General features: G+C 29.0%; 1 protein-coding gene across 1 annotated transcript in view; it reads left to right on the top strand.

The window, feature by feature from the left end:
- Nucleotides 1-16,622: 16,622 nt before the first annotated feature.
- Nucleotides 16,623-18,775, top strand: part of LOC129967801 (potassium/sodium hyperpolarization-activated cyclic nucleotide-gated channel 2-like) — a 293,220-nt gene continuing 291,067 nt past the window's right edge. The window contains exon 1 of the mRNA XM_056081912.1: nucleotides 16,623-16,884. Coding sequence (XP_055937887.1) covers nucleotides 16,739-16,884 — 146 coding nt within the window. The 5' untranslated portion in view covers nucleotides 16,623-16,738. The remainder of the gene's footprint in view (nucleotides 16,885-18,775) is intronic.

Genomic DNA, 18,775 nt, shown 5'->3' with positions numbered 1-18,775 from the left:
ATTAATCATTGTTAAATTATATAAATATAAGAATGCGTTTGAATTTGATTTGAAAAAGTAGACTGTCTTTCTTGATATTTCCATCCTTTATGCCATATTTAAATGTGTGTGTAAATATATAAATTATTGGATAAAATGAGAATAATTGGTGGATAAATAATATGAAAAATTTGCATTTCTAAATAATAATTCATATCAAAACAGAATCCAACAATTTCTATAATAATAAAGTAATTATTTATAGAATGGCTTGAACAATATTTGATTAAATAAAACATATATTAATAAATGCATTTGTCACTGAATGCTTGTTTGGATTTATTATTAAAAAGTGATAGAGAGTTGTTTTCAAATTTTTTATCTTTTTACCATATATAAAAACATATGTAAATTTCCTCTTATATAAATTTTTGGAAAAAAAATACATGTACAAACATTTTAGTTAAAAAAATCATCAGAATACGAAACTACCCGGTTAACATAACAATAATGTAATTTTATATAAAATGGATCGATAAATGCTCCATTAAATTAAGTATTCGTTAAATATCTTCACAGAATTCCGTTAAATTATATGTGATGAAGAGTACGTTAAATTTTTCATGAGAAAGTAAAAGAAAGCTATTTTTTGATCTGTTCTTCTTACCATATTCAACTATATGTAAATTTTCATATATATAAATTTTTCATTCAAAATAATAATTTATCTAAAAAAGAAAAAGATTATCCGATTTAAGTAGTAGTAATTTAATTTTATATATAATGGTTCGATAAATGTTCCATTAATTGAAGCATTTATTAAATTCCATGTTAATTTCGTTAAATTACCTAAGAATTACTTATACATAAGAATACATTTGAATTGTTATGAGAAAGCGCTAAATAGTTTTTTAGATTTATCAAAATGCTTACCCTATTTAAATGCATGTAAATTTGCATACATATAAATTAATGGATAATATACATGTGCAGACTTTTTAGTTCAAAATATTGATTTATCTCAAAACGAAATTATCCAATTTAAAGATTGACGTTATAATTTTATAAATAATGGCAATGTAAATGCTCCATTAGATGAAGCATTCATCTAATATAAAGCCATTAAAATATGTATATCTAAGAACACTTTTTAAATGTTCATTTTCTTACTATATTCAAATGTGTCTAAATTCCTACTGATATAAAGTGCTGTGGATATAAAGAAACTTTTCAATTCAAAATAATAATTTATCTCAAAATGAGATAAATTGTTTTACGTAACAGTCATACAATTATATATAGAAAAAGGACTTGCAAAATGCTCTCCTACATAAAGAAGTCATTAAATGATTGCTTATATCACCAATCATGTAAACGAAAGAATGAATTTAAACTTAATACGAAAAGTGTTAGACAGCCATTTTTTATAGTTCCATTCGTTAACATATTTAAACAAGAGTATAAAATCCCATACATTATTAAATAAAATGCCTGTAGAAACTTGACTTTTCAACTTAAATTAATAATTTCTTATAAAATATCAACCTTAACAATAAAGCAATTATGAATCGAATAGTTTGAAAAGGTTTCCTTCCTTTTCTTCAAAAAATGAATGCATCAGTTCGTAAAGAATAAAAACTGAATAAGCATGACGATAATGTGATGGATTTCGCTTATGATTTGACGTATTTTTATTTTTAAGTCTCCTTTTCATTTTTTAATGCAACTGAAAAATTTATTTTGAATAATTATAAGCTTTTATTATGAAAATTTTATAAATATATACGATTTTCATGTTTAAATCAAAGCAAAGAACCTCCCTTTGTTGAAAGTTTCTGTTTCTTTCATAAATGTATTCAAGATTATTTAGTGAACAATCTTGCATTGTTTTTCGAAGTTTTTAATAAAGTAAAACAAAAGAATATGTATATGTATGAAAAAATAAGAAATCATTAAGAAAATAATTGGGCAACATTTATTTTAGTTTATACCAGTATCATGCATGTGACAAACGAATATTTTAAAGATTTTTAAGTAAAAAATTTTGTAAAATTTATGTTTATAATTTCGTCACACTTAAGATTGAAGAATGTGTTAAAGATCTTTAGTTACATGATTTTGCAACGTTTGTTTCAGTTTATAGCTGAATCATGGCTATGTTAGATGGATACATTTGAGTAAATAGTCTTTCTTCTTCTCTTGGTGTACAGCCGTACCACCATTAAATAGTCTTTCAATGGTCAATTGAAGTTTTTTTTCTGCATTAAACTTATGATGAATTTTAAGATGAATACTTAAAAATATATATTTTTTATTAAAAATGAAATAAAATTAAATAAATTCATCCATTAATTAAATTTTTTTCAAGAAATTTCTAAACATATAAAAATACTTTTATAAAGCTCCCCATTCTTAGAATTTTAGTTATTTAAAATTTTAAATAGACTTACATTTTGCAATTTCTTTTAAAAAATTATCTAATTACAGAGGTGGCTTCCAAGCGAAAACGGAATTAGGTTTTCATTTAACAGATCAGATTTTTTTCATATATAAATGGTTTAATAACTTCAAGTGAATTAAAATAAAATTGGACATAAAAGCACGGAGGGATATTTTACTTAAATATATGGATATTTCACACCCAAAAACTTAAAAAAAAATATTAGATTGAGTTTTTACTTCAAATATATTTGATACTCATAGCAAATGAATTAAATATTATAATCGTCATTTTGAAATTTTGATGAATGTCTCTCATAATTCTAAGAATACAAAAAATACTATTTTTCGAATGGCTTCGTGTTCTGCGAACAAAATAACTAAGAAATGAGAAAGCTAAGCGGAAGAAATCTGTAATATGGTTTTCACATCAAGGCTCTAGACATATAACCTTATTTAATGAAATAGATATTAAAGAAATCTGATGATGAGAGGAGGACCGAAAGGAAAGTCTCATTTTTTGCTAATTGCCAAACCTGGGCTGAGGCTTCAGGAGCCGAGTCATCATGAATTTCAATGGAAAGGAAATATCAGTTTTCGCTTCCCATGTGTCAGTTGGGCAGTGAACGAATCCGATGCTTTGGATGGCTTTTCAGTAAACAGCGCCAACTTCTGTATTTTCTATTTATTGCTTCATTCTTTGTCTTCCTCCTTCGTTTTCATTATTTTTCTATTTTCCTTATTTATTGAATTCTCAATGTAGAAAAATATCCATATAAGATTTTAAAAAACGCTAACACAAGTTTTTAAAGCAATTTTAAAATATGATGCAATTTTTCCGCCCTCATGAACGAGCCACTACTGAAAACCTTCGCATTCTATGAGAAGAGTTACAAAACAGTACATTTCCCATAATGGGATGCTTATAATAAATAAGACTTAAGGAAGGGATTTCCTCCCAAAATTTGCTCATGTACTCCCTAATAAAGGTATTACTCTCCTCCCTATTCTCACGTAAATTTATTGACCTTGAACACCGTGAATGCTTAGGTATATATTTTCAAAACTTAGCGAAAATTGCATTTTCGTAATAAAGTAAAGAAAAGTAGTACGTGTATTTTATTTACAGTACAGCATTGGCGAAAAATTGTTAAGAAAAATCCTATTACTTTTCTATCTTTGATGACTTCTTTTTGACGGTTAATCACTGTCATACGGTTATTACAAGATTATTTAAAAATCGAATATGTATTTTGGCACAGAATTAGAATTGCAGTTACAGAATTATATATCAAATTTCATTTATGTAACTGAGTTTTTGAGTTGTAGCATTTATATGTATGCTAAAGTACAAACCAACAGTTGATCTACCTCATGAAAAATGTAGTAATAAACTCGATATAGATCTGATCTTTAATGTTTTATATGTATTCTAATTTTTATCGATCTAACTTTTTTTGTTTTGTAGTTTTCGTGTTAGCTTTCTTTTGCAGATCTGGACAGACAGAATTTCTCTGAAATAGATTTCGTTTCACAGTTGATAAAAATCTACAAAATTCATATAAAAATCATATACCATATACCAAACTTCACCCACCCAGCTCATATTTATCGTGTTCACAGAGAGAAATAATTCTAAAAAAAAAATCTGATTTTCTAACTCAAGAAGGCACAGAAAGTGACGATTCGGCAAAATCTCAAATTTGAACTTTTTGTGTAGATTTCAATAGTTTTTCTTAGTGTGCTTCACATTTGAGAAATTGATAATCTCCATTTTAAATGTGAATTTACTGAATAAAGATACTGGAGTTTCTTCTTTCGACTTTCTCATATAACTCCTTAAAATGATATGCTACACTTAGCTTCGTCGTTTAGAAAAAAATTAAAAGTAAATTTTATGTTGATCTAATGTTTTTATGTCAGAGATGCACAACTAATTTCATTCATCTTTTTTGATATGTATTATGAGTTGTACGTTCATTTTACACTTTATAAACAGTGAACTATACTTCTTAACTTTCTATTTATTTGGTCAGTAATATCACAAATCTAGAATTTCGGTTTTTACATGTTAGTTTACTACCTATTATATTGTAGCGTTTTAGAATGCACATAGATATATTTTATAGTTTTTATATACAAAAGAATAGACAAACAGACAGACATTCACACCTTTGTTGAGTCGGGTTCATAATTTGATGCAAATTTATAAGCCTTATAATGAAAACAACTTTCCATATTTCTTTCGTCTGCTTCATTTAATTTTCGAAATACTGTGGTCGCTTGCACACGGAGACGGACAAACAGATTTTTCCTTTTATATAATTCATACAGAATTTAATAGAAGAATAGATTAGTTTGTAATTTCCACATGGGCATTATTCCAAAAATGTTTTATATTGAATTTACTCTGAAACGTGAGGATTCACTAAATTAGAGATCGAAGTTTTTAATGATTCCAGCTCAATGAGTACTCTTTACATAGAATAAAGTAATAAAAGTATACTTCAGATAGTTTCCTACATTCAACAATAATGTTATGCATAATTAATAAGGGGTGTCTCGTCTAGAATCTTCGACTGTCTCACTTTGCTAATCTGCTTTCATCTTACGGTAGACGGGCCAAATCTCTTTCCTAGACGTAGTTAACACATTCCTAATTCTTATATGCTGAATCGACATGCCAAACAATTGATATTTTTGGCTTGAAAGACACGAAGTTCTCCAACAATAGTTTTGTTCAATGAATCGTGGATTGCTTTTTTTGTTGCTTCAAATTTAAAGTTGTGCAAGGTTTTATATGAGAAATTTAGAAACGTGAAAGTTTAATCCTTCTTACTTTTGAAGGATTCGCTATGGATCAATCTGTTATTTATTAAAAGGTAATGAATTACAAGATTAGTTTTCATTATGAGTTTAAGTTCCTTTATCTGTTGAAATGGTTATGTTTAATTAATCATGAAGTTAAATACGTAGATTGAATGCAAAACATGATAAAAGCAATTCAAATAACATGTCATAATATTGATCGTAATTAAATAATAAATCATATATTAATAATACTTATTAACGGCAAAATAGTAAAAGAACGAATAATTAAGTATTCATTTTATCTAATCACCATTTTAAACTGAATATTTACTTTAAATTAAATTAATATGAACAATATAATAATAAATTAAAATTAACATCACATTGTCAAATTGATTCTCTGTTTCCTGAGATAAAATAGAAAAAGATATATCTCATTTCTTTGTTACTTCACAGGTGTCAAAGACTAAATTATCATTTTTGGAATTTGGAATTGTATAGAAAGTTTCAGTGTATTAACGTTCAGTTTGTTGAAAATGAGATAAAATTGCATATGCATGTACTATATATTCCGAAATCTTTTTTTAAATGGCCATGCTCGACACTTCCATTTACAAATATAAATGGTAAAAAAAATTATTACATTAGATGTTATTGTTGTATTGAATTTTTACTTTCTCGTATGCAAAGAACAGAAAGAACAAACATTAGAATTTTAATCCCTCAGTCCAGAAAACAAATTTTTAGCATTATGCCTATCTATTTGTCTATCTATGAACAAGATAACTCACAACCCTTTGAGTAAGATGGATAGAATATTGACTCTACAGATTTCTATAAAATTTTGAACGAAACTCTATCTATTTCAATTAAGTTTTGAACGAAAAGAACAAATTTTTAGCATTATGCCTATCTATTTGTCTATCTATGAACAAGATAACTCAAAACCCTTTCAGTAAGATGGATAGAATATTGACTCTACAGATTTCTATAAAATTTTGAACGAAACTCTATCTATTTCAATTAAGTTTTGAACGAAAAGAACAAATTTTTAGCATTATGCATATCTATTTGTTTATCTATGAACAAGATAACTCAAAACCCTTTCAGTAAGATGGATAGAATATTGATTCTACAGATTTCTATAAAATTTTGAACGAAACTCTTTCTATTTCAATTAAGTCTTGAACGAAAAGAACAAATTTTTAGCATTATGCATATCTATTTGTCTATCTATGAACAAGATAACTTAAAACCCTTTGAGCAAGATGGATAGAATTTTGACTCTACAGATTACTAAAAAATTTTGAACGGAACTCTATCTATTTCAATTAAGTCTTGAACGAAAAGAACAAATTTTTAGCATTATGCCTATCTATTTGTCTATCTATGAACAAGATAACTCAAAACCCTTTCAGTAAGATGTATAGAATATTGACTCTACAGATTTCTATAAAATTTTGAACGAAACTCTATCTATTTCAATTAAGTTTTGAACGAAAAGAACAAATTTTTAGCATTATGCATATCTATTTGTTTATCTATGAACAAGATAACTCAAACCCCTTTCAGTAAGATGGATAGAATATTGATTCTACTGATTTCTATAAAATTTTGAACGAAACTCTATCTATTTCAATTAAGTCTTGAACGAAAAGAACAAATTTTTAGCATTATGCATATCTATTTGTCTATCTATGAACAAGATAACTTAAAACCCTTTGAGCAAGATGGATAGAATATTGACTCTACAGATTACTAAAAAATTTTGAACGAAACTCTATCTATTTCAATTAAGTCTTGAACGAAAAGAACAAATTTTTAGCATTATGCCTATCTATTTGTATATCTATGAACAAGATAACTCAGAACCCTTTCAGTAAGATGTATAGAATATTGACTCTACAGATTTCTATAAAATTTTGAATGAAACTCTATCTATTTCAATTAAGTTTTGAACGAAAAGAACAAATTTTTAGCATTATGCATATCTATTTGTTTATCTATGAACAAGATAACTCAAAACCCTTTCAGTAAGATGGATAGAATATTGATTCTACAGATTTCTATAAAATTTTGAACGAAACTCTATCCATTTCAATTAAGTTTTGAACGAAAAGAAAAAGTTCGTCTTTCGATGTATAAGTGAACACGTTAACTACAAAACGCATATCGCTAGACAGATATGACTTGGTACAAATTTTTAATATCTAAAATGCAGATAGGTATTAAACTTGGAATTAAATTCGTCAATGGGAAAAACTGACAGTGTCTCTCTATCTCTACTTTCACAAGCATGTAAACATGATTTTTGGAAGCGCAATGATTTAATATATGAAATTTGGTATTTGATTTTATAAAAACAATTTAGTTTTTTTTATCTAACTCCTTTGTCTAGTTGTAATTGATGGGCAAAAAATTTTGAAATACACATTAAGAGCTCTGGCGCTTATATAATAACGGCATTCATGCGAATAATTGCCAAAAAATTAATTAAATATCTCATTCTAACAGGTTTAGCAACTATTGTTCATCAATGGCATGTGGTAAATAATATACAAGGGCATTTATTGTTGAGTATGAAAATGTCGACTCTGGCCGGTTTATGAAAGTATTTTAATTCAACAAATATATTAAAAACGTAAGAAATGCAGAATTTGTAGAGCGTATTAAAAATGAAAAACCTACGGAATGACATATTATGCAGTAATGAGACGAGTTCCAAAATTCATGGTAAAGTAAATCGAAGTAATTGTCGCTTCTGGACATATGAAAAATTAATTAGAATAGAAATGTGAAATTAACATAAAATTATTATTATCCTTTTTTAATATCAAACTAGTACTACATTCTGAATAAAAATTACAAATTTGTAATTAACTAACAAAAATAACTTAGTAACTTGTAGTGAAAACTTATAAGCCAGTTAACATCTAAGCTACCAAGCAATTGATTTTTTATTGTGATCATGTTACTGGTTTGCGAACCACAAGGTCCCATGTTCTATCCTCGCTCATCACTAATTCGCCACATCGGTGACCTCGGAAGATGAACCTTCTATCTTCGTACAGCTGTTGTGGCGCCATCTACCCATAGCAACCCAAAGTCGTCAGACTCACTTGACGCAGCATTAGCAACCACTCACCCATCGACACACACTCGCCATAACGCTTGGCGCTACTCAAATGGGTACAGGCGCATTAGAATCAACAGCTAATACATCACCACTCAACAGCCATGTCGTTCGACTCACTGTAGGGAGAGTCTGTGGTGAAAAGCTTATAAGTCAGTTAACAGCTACGCTACACGAGCAATTGCTTTTGCATTGTGGTCATGTTACTGGGCTTCGACCACAAGGTCCCAGGTTCTATCCTCACTCTTAACAATTCGCCACGAACTTAACAAAAAAAAACCTGAATAATTATAGTTCAATTCATTTTTAGTTCATTCTCATTTTAAAAAATGTAAAAAGACATGAAAAAGCCCCACCTTCTGAATATGAACACACGCCGTTTAAATATTTTATTAATAAAACTTCATGTATAAATCTTGCTTAGTTTAGCCTCTCTATAAGTCTTTTATGATCGAATCTAGCAAGTCATATTTCATATGTTTGGCCATTTCCATCGAATATTCTTCAAACGTCTCATAACTTAGTAGACCTATTCTCAACTAACTGCTTTGTCCATGAAAGCAACATGATGAGCAATATTATAAATGTCTTCATAAAACATGATAGTAATATACCAAATTTCCAAGAATAAATGATAATTGTGTCCGTATATAACTATTCCTGTACTAAATAGGAACATTTCTGCACTAATCTCAAAATATGTGGGTTTACATGCTTCTTCGAAATAAAATAGGACATTTTGGAATTTCATTTAATAAAAATCAAACCTTTTTCTTGGAGAATGTACATTTCAGATGTTTAGATTAAATTAATTTTACGTATATTGCAATTGCCATATGTAAAATTTTAGTAATTTATTACATATGATTAAATATTACAATTCGACTTCAATATTATCTGTTGCTAACTATCTAAATGTATCTCATATTTTAAGATAATGCTTATATATTGTTAAGTTTCCACATTTCGTATTTTGAATAGCTTGCGCTGACCGAAAATCTGAAATGGGAATGATTTCGACTTAGTGAATTAGTAAATTATAATAACGATTTCATATTTCTTCTCAATATTTTGGTTGTCAAACTAATGCAAGTATCTAGCTTCGGTTCTACAGATACATATTCATAGAAGGCATTTAAAATGGGTTGATAATTTTAAATGGGTTTGTCTAATTACTATTCATACATTGAAGTTTTGTTTATAAATGATTAAATATTTAAATTTTAGTTGTTAGTTTTTGAATAGATAATTAGTTATGTATTGCTTTGGAGCGCTTTTTTGGGGTGTTTTACGTAGGTCATTTTTAACTAACTTTTGCTTTATTTACTTTTTTAACAATACAAGCAATTGAATTAATTAGTCTTTCCAGCAGAAAAATATCTACTCTCTTGTGTTAACGGAGTCATTCACTTCATCATTTTACCCCCCCCCCCCATTTCGCTGATGGCAAAAAGAAAGGTCGATTTCAGGCATGAAAGGACCTAAGAAAGAGAATTCATTTCTAGTTAAGACATATATTTATACCTTCAAGATACCGGGTTACTCAAAAATCCGTTAACATTTGAAAATTCAATAATTTACGAAGTAATGTAGGCATAGAGGTAAAATTTGTTACACTTGCTTGAAATGATTTGGTGTTTTATTAAAACCAAAAAAGTGCAAAAACGATCAATATATGGCTTTTCATATGCTAACAAATTCAATAACTGGCTTAACAACTGATTTTTAGTAAAGACTATGTTCTTTATAACAAATGAGCAACATGTTTCTCGTCATTCTCCAACAATAGCTGTAGTCGAGGAACAGTGCTGCGAATAGAACTACTATACAGCATATCTGTAGGTGTGGTGAGAAATTGTCATCAGATGTTGCCTTTTAGCATCCCTAATGAGGTTGGACGATCGCGGTAGACGTGCGATGTCAGATAACCTCACAACCAGTGTCACGCAGTATGGTTTCCATGATAATTCTAGGATTTTCGGTAGTCCAAATTCTGCAGTTGTGGGAGTTGACAGACCCTCGGAGTGTGAAATAGGATTCGTCATTCCATAACACTTTAAACAAACAATTGCCATCTTCTCCTCTTTTTTTTTTTTTTTTTTTTGCACTTTTTTTTTGTTTGTTTTTGTTTCAATAACCCCCAATGTTATTTCAAGCAAATCCAAGCAAGTTTTTTTTGGTTGATAGTTTCATTTTGAAATTTAATATTTTAAATAAATTTAATTTAAACCTAGTACGTACCTTAATGATACATTTTGAGTTAAAACTTTTCTGCTCTAAATTTTTAAAAAACCTTATAATACTTTTTATTAACAAATAACTAAATTATTTAAAATTAACTAGAAAAGGCAATTGTTGTAACATACGTTTATTAATAAAAAATATGTTAACCCTTTCTAGGACCGTGGGAAGTATGCTTTCCACCAAATTTATCAATCTATGTATGAATTTATGTAGGTTGGCATCAGTTCTGACAAATTTTTTAGACAAACGGAAACTTAGAAGCTTTAGCTTTTTATCTTATACAAAATGATGCGTGTTGATTTGTTACTTAATTATTAATTAATTAATCAAATTAAATTTATCTAATAAGCTAAATGAATCCCTTTTCTTATTCCCATTTCAAGCCTAAAAATATTTTAACATAATATGACTAGAAAAAAAATGGCCCTTTAAAGGGTTAAAGCAAAATGCTTCATTAAGTTAAAGGTTACAGCACTACCCCGGTTTCAATACATGGGCAGGTATTGCTTCTGGGCATTCTTTACTTTGATTCATCTTCAATATTTCATCATTTTTTACTTCATTAAATTTTCACAGTCAACATGAAATATCTCGAATCTTTTTTGATAGCCACCAAATGTTTTAGCGATACAGTAATATCTTTCAAGACGAAAGTCTTCCCATTTCTAAAATAACTGCTGCATTTCAATAGATTCTTTTTTCATTTTGTCTTGCGTATATCACTAGAATTTCCAAATGACATCTACTTTTCTAAAACCATTTTAAATATTAATTTATCGTCTTCTCAATTTTCAATCTCGCGTGCATGCCACACACAATTCATATCCAGTGTTACAATCTTATCTTTGCAAGAATATTTGTGATTATATTGAATAACTAGAAAAAGTTTGGCAACTCATAAAAGCAGAATTTCTAGAAATAAGTACTACTGTCAATCTAAAGCCATTCGATGGATTTGCCTTATATTATTACATCGGGAATGAAAAAAAGATTAAAACAGTTTTTTCTGGCTGCCATCCAAAAGTTTTCTTCATTTCGTTGCCTTCTGTGGGATTAGTTGACAGACGAATGTCTACTTGTTTTTTTGTGTTACTGAACAAATAAAAACTTTTTTTCGGAGCACTTTGTGAGAACTCATTTATACTTTCATCCTTTCTTAAGTATATTTATTAAGAATAAGTATTAGTCGTGACACTAATGTTCAGAAAACTCAAAGAACGAAAAAACATATAAAAAATTTGAATATGGTTAATCTTGAATAGAATATTTCATGTTAGTTTTTTAACACACCAGACATTTCATTGTTCATTTTCAAAAGTAACATCTCAATAAGAAACGTTGAATGATGTGACTATTTATTGTGAGAACTCATTTATGCTTCCATCCTTTCTTAAGGATATTTATTAAGTATAAGTATTAGTCATGACACTAATGTTTATAAGATTCAAAGAATAAAAAAAATATTTAAGAAAATACGTTCATCTTGGCTAGAATACTTCATGATAGTTTTTAAACAAATCCGATATTTCATTGTTCATTTTCAAAATCCTCATCTCAATAAGAAACGTTAATTGATGTGACTATTTATTGTGAGAATTCATTTATGCTTTCATCCTTTTATAAGGATATTTATGATATTTATAAGAATAAGTATTAGTCGTGACGCTAATATTTAAAAGATTCAAAGAACAAATAAGCATCTAAGAAAATATGAATATGGTTCATCTTGACCAGAATATTTCATGATAGTTTTTAAAAAAATCCAATATTTCATTTTTCATTTTCGAAGGCAACATCTCAATAAGAAACGTTGATTGATGTGGCTATTTATCTGAACTATTATTGTGACTATTTATTGTGAGAACTCATTTATGCTTCCATCCTTTCTTAAGGATATTTATTAATAATGAGTATTAATTTTGACACTAATGTTTAGAAGACAAAAAAAAAATCTAAAAAATATGATAATCTTGGTTAGAATACTTCATATTAGTTTTTAAACAAACCCAATATTTCATTGTTCATTTTTGAAAACAATATCTCAATAAGAAAACGTTGATTGATGGGATTATTTGTCTAAAAGATGCCCAAACATTTTCGGAGACACATTCATTTATTGCTTTTCAAGAAGAAAGAACACCAGAATTTCAGAATGATAAATACACGCACAATCATTCTTTTACGATCGTTTGTCGTTACGTCATAAATAAATGAGATATAGAAATTGTACGTCTTTATTGTATTTATTCTTTAAAATTTTTTAAAAAATTAAGTAGTATGGTATCGTTTATCCGAAACATCATAGTTTGATAATGTTTCAGGTTTTGATTCGCCTATTTTTATTTTATTTTTGAAATTTGCTAATGATTATATAATGGTAATAATATGCAAATAAAAATGCACTTCTTAACATGCATGAGCATAAATTTTAACAAAACAAGGAAAAAGTTTGAAACTTAACAAAAATTACAGAACAAACTTGTACTGAAATAAAGCTAGCATCAATAAAAGCTAGCGTTTGACTTTTAAATGACGTTGAAATGTAATTTGGGAATAAAAATTCACCGAAGGTATTGAGGAAAGATCTCAAAGGCTTGATTAATTTGTGAACTTTAAGCGAGATTTATACTATTAAAAATCTAACAAACATTTTGGAGAACTCTTTCTTAGTGTGTACCTACTCCAAAATCTCTACGTGACAACTTTGGTAAATCAAAAGTAATAAAAAATGCTTGAACGATTCTTTTTCCCTCAAAAAGCTAACTAAAATTTTGTGGAGCTCCTTTAGAGAATACCTACTACCAAGTAACCTTGTCAAATTTGGTAAATCAGTAGTAGTAAAACATTTTGAGTGATTTTTCCCTCCTCAAAAAGCTTTTTAAAATTTTTGAGAATTCTTTCTTAGTGTGTATCTACTACTAAATATCTACTTCTCAAATTTGGTTGATCAAATGTTGTAATAAAGTTTTAAATGAATTTTTTCCACTCAAAAAAATTAACAAAAATTTTACGAAACTTTTTCTAAGTGAGTACTTATTACTAATTATCTAAAAGTCAAATTCAATAAATCAAAAATAGTAAAAAGTTTAGAACAATTTTTCCGCTCAAAAAGTTAAGTAAAATTTGAGGAACTCTTTCTTAATGAGTATCTACTACAAAGTATTTAATTGTCAAATTTGATAAATCAACAGCAGTAAAAAGTTTTGAACGATTTTTTCCTCTCAAAAAGTTAACTAAAATTTTGTGGAGCTCCTTTAGAGAATACCTACTACCAAGTAACCTTGTCAAATTTGATAAATCAGTAGTAGTAAAACATTTTGAGTGATTTTTCCCTCCACAAAAAGCTTTTTAAAATTTTTGAGAATTCTTTCTTAGTGTGTATCTACTACTAAATATCTACTTCTCAAATTTGGTTGATCAAATGTTGTAATAAAGTTTTAAATGAATTTTTTCCACTCAAAAAAATTAACAAAAATTTTACGAAACTTTTTCTAAGTGAGTACTTATTACTAATTATCTAAAAGTCAAATTCAATAAATCAAAAATAGTAAAAAGTTTAGAACAATTTTTCCGCTCAAAAAGTTAAGTAAAATTTGAGGAACTCTTTCTTAATGAGTATCTACTACAAAGTATTTAATTGTCAAATTTGATAAATCAACAGCAGTAAAAAGTTTTGAACGATTTTTTCCTCTCAAAAAGTTAACTAAAATTTTGTGGAGCTCCTTTAGAGAATACCTACTACCAAGTAACCTTGTCAAATTTGATAAATCAGTAGTAGTAAAACATTTTGAGTGATTTTTCCCTCCACAAAAAGCTTTTTAAAATTTTTGAGAATTCTTTCTTAGTGTGTATCTACTACTAAATATCTACTTCTCAAATTTGGTTGATCAAATGTTGTAATAAAGTTTTAAATGAATTTTTTCCACTCAAAAAAATTAACAAAAATTTTACGAAACTTTTTCTAAGTGAGTACTTATTACTAATTATCTAAAAGTCAAATTCAATAAATCAAAAATAGTAAAAAGTTTAGAACAATTTTTCCGCTCAAAAAGTTAAGTAAAATTTGAGGAACTCTTTCTTAATGAGTATCTACTACAAAGTATTTAATTGTCAAATTTGATAAATCAACAGCAGTAAAAAGTTTTGAACGATTTTTTCCTCTCAAAAAGTTAACTAAAATTTTGTGGAAATCTTTCTTAGTGGGTATCTACTACAGAGTATTTACGTGTCAAATTTGGTAAATGAACAGTGTAAAACGTTTTGAATGAATTTTTCCCCTTAAAAAACTAAAATTTGGTAGAAATATTTCTTGGTGAGTATTTGCTACAAAGTACTTACGTATCAAATTTAGTAAATAAATAATAGTAGGAAATTTCGAAAAATTTTTCCCCTTAAAAATCTATCTAAAATTTTGAGGTTCTTAGTGAGTGCCTATTACTAACTATCTACGAGTCAAATTTAGTTAATCAAAAACAGAAAAAGTTTTGAACGATTTTTCCCCTCAAAAAACTAACTAAAATTTTCAGAAACTCTGTCTTAGTGAGTATACCTACTAATAAATATCTACCTTCAAATTTGATAATTCATCAGCAGTAGAGCATTTTGGACGATTTTTTTTACAGATATTATGGTAATTTTCAGATGTAGATGTAATAAGGTAATTTACAGATACAGTAATTTATGGCAATTTACAGATATTATGGTAAACCCTCACATACTGTTTGAATGATTTCTTTTAAAAATGAATTTGAAATGTAAAAAAAAAAAAAGTCTTTGGATTAAATCGTGTTGATTATCAGAATTTCTATTATGCATGTGATCCTTTGTTCTAAAATTATATTTCTATTCTTATGTCAATTTAAATAAAAATATGTGTCTAAAATAGAATGTGACATCTAATCAGGAGTTTTTAATAATTCGACTCGCATGGGAGTTATTGAATATGAATTATGAAACTAGATGAATAGTATTAAAACACTTTACAGATATTTATGGGCCATATTCCCATTCCAAGAAAACAATGGCTCTAAAAATAGTATTTTTTTAAAATTTATTTATATCGTTACATAAGTAACTTGATCTAAAAATACTGTTTTTAGTTACATTAATAACTTGCTTTTCAAGTTCCAAATCAACTATTTTCGAGTGGACTTTAGAGTTAGGTCAGGTCATTAGAAGGATATTTGAACTTACCCCTTATTTTCAAATTCCCTAATCATATCTGAGGAAATACATTTGGTCCACAACGGATTTAATAGGATTTAGTTCCCATATGGCCAGTGGAATATTGATATGAGTGACAAAGGTAGATGAATAATCAAGGATTCAGTTTCAGGGAACATCATAACTTGAAAATTTTGGAGCATTTAGATTATTTATGAAATAAAAATATAATGGACGAAAAATGTTACCACGTATTGGGTGCCAATTACATTCACTATTATAATTATGAAGGCAGACAGTGGAATAATATTTACCCCTTGCTACGCACATACGACTTACCCTTGGTATGTAAATACATAAACCGTTTATCATAGACGAAACAGAAATTCAACCAAAGCAACTAAGCTATCACTATCCAAAATGTGTGTCTAGTTTGAATATTTACTATTTCGATGTGCAAAACAATTCTTATAAATTAGCAATCTTCATCTAAAATGAGCTTTATATTTTTTTTATCTTTTCAGGGGCTCCGAGGCGGCGGACGGTGATTCCGTCAAAAGCCACTCTCAACGCTTGCCCAGCCTTCGCCTGGCCAACGGTCGCATTCGCTACGGGACCCCTCCTGACGACGAAAACGCCTCAGAGGGCAATAACAGGGGGAGCTCCAATCACTCCAACCCGGGGCCCCCTGGACAGCAAGGGGGCCCCATCCACCGCCAGGACTCCATTAAGATATCGGTGGACAATACCCACACGGGCACCGATTCCCTGGTCACCGCAAACGAAGAAGACCTGGTCAACGATTACATCTCTCCAGAGATGAATTTCAAGGACGGCAAGCCGCCCTCTAACACCAAGGGGGGTTCCGGGGGTGGAGAAAACAATCAGGGTGAGAAAGATGACGTAAGTCTCTACGGCACACCTAAAGAGGAGATCGGCCCCGGAATCTCTGAGGCCAAGGCTGGGTTCATGAGGAATCAACTGGAAGCCCTCTTTCAGCCCTCGGACAATAAATTAGCCATGAAACTGTTCGGAAGCAAGAAAGCACTTATGAAGGAAAGGATTCGACAAAAGGCCGCTGGACACTGGATTATACATCCATGCAGTAAATTCAGGTGGGTGTTTTTCTTTATTAGATTCTTCGTAGTCTGTTAGCATTAAACTACGTCATTAGTTTTCTGAAAGAGACCCGACCATGAATGCAGAGATATTGAGTAAATGAATAGTGATAACCAATAAATGTCCCGTTGCTTTACGGATATGGTCATAAATCTGACATCCGACCCATCTTCAAACTATCAATCCCCCTTTTATTCGCCATTCGCCTATTAATCCCCGATCCGATGGCCCATTCCCGCCTTGAGTCCAGCGCATTTTCCCTTTTTTCTCCTCATTTGTGGTTTTTCGGGGTTCTTTGATGCATGTTCATCTTATCGACAGTTTGTGGGCAGCTCCCAATCGATGTCCACAGACGAGAGTGGTCCTTCAATAGGTTAGATTGGCAGATTTACTACCATATCTATAAAGTCAACGAGCAAAGAGAACGTGGCTTTACTAGGCTTGTGGACATTAGGAACTACCCGCAAACTGTCGGTAAAATGAACAGACATTAAAGAACCGAAGAATCTGGGGGAAGGTGTCTGTCTTTCATGAGTATCCATTCTATCTAGGTGGCGAATTTCTCCAAACCACAAATGAGAAAAAGAAGGGCAAGAAGCCACTTATGCAAGGCGCACATGGGTAATGGAAAATGGATTTAGACGGAGTGGTGCATGATAAAGGCAATCGTCAATTATCTTTACTTTAATGTACATTAATTGCTTCTACGTGTGATTGTACATAATTAGATATAATTACATTTATTACTAACATTAAAGTTTTTAAAACCAAAGCACAATATAGCATGGTCAATACATGAAATCTTGAAACTAGCAGCTATTGTGACAAAAGGGTAACAATAAATCTGCATCCCAGTATCCATTTCATTAATCAACTTCTTCCTCCTCTTGTCCCTTAAGAAAATATAAAAGCCATTTATGCAAAGTAATATTTTAAATATACTACGGAGTGCATCATAGTTATTTATGTAATGAATTGCAATCAACATATGAAGTAGTATAAAAAGAATTTAATAGAGACCGAATAATTTGTATAATATTTTTCTTATACATATCCTTTTTTCTTATACAATCATTATTTTATTTTATTTTAATGTTATTTGGAATAAAGGGTTTTATTAATTTTTTTTCACATTGAAATTCCCATTTTTATAACATTGCATTTTATGTGTTTAGTTGAATGGTCTTAGTTTCGTTTTTATAAAATAAATTTATGTTTCATTATTATAATTTCTAATTAGCCTTAAATAAATTCAACTATGCCTTTTATACGATCTAATTTGGTACAATAGTTCTATAGTGCCAGACTAGATCAAGAGTTGAAAATTATACTCCCTAGAATCTGAAAAATCTTATATTTTATGAAAAAATTAATTTCTCGGTCTTTAAATGTTCTTCTGTTATCTAAATATCCAAAACAAAGATGATTACAAAATACAAAGATTATTGTATGCCTTTGATAAAAAAAAAACGATATTTCAACGAAATCTCAAGATTTGTGATGATTTTTATGGAATTTACAAAATAACTTTATTGACTATTAAATTATAGTAGATAAAGGAAAGTGACCAAATAATTATGTAAACATTTAAATGGGGAAGTAAAGATATTCTACCAAATTTGACAGCTGTATGCCAAATGTTTTGGCCTGTAGAGCATCAATGTACACATACATTTATTATTAGCAGTAGTAGAGGTAATTGCGAAAAGCTGAGACCGAACCGAAATTTTAAATTCTTAAGAAGAGGTCATGATAAATAAGTCAACCTGAAGAAAACTTTTTAAAGTACACTTTTAAATATGATTTATAAATATGAAATTAAATTCATTTTAATTATTTTCTTTTCTTTGGTGTTTAACTCATAATTCATTATTATAAATGTTATGA

This window comes from Argiope bruennichi, chromosome 1 (assembly GCF_947563725.1).
Source record: "Argiope bruennichi chromosome 1, qqArgBrue1.1, whole genome shotgun sequence".
In the NCBI taxonomy this organism is placed as follows: Eukaryota; Metazoa; Arthropoda; class Arachnida; order Araneae; family Araneidae; genus Argiope; species Argiope bruennichi.
The sequence above is the reverse complement of the archived record's forward strand: the minus strand, read 5'-3'. Positions and strand labels throughout refer to the sequence as shown.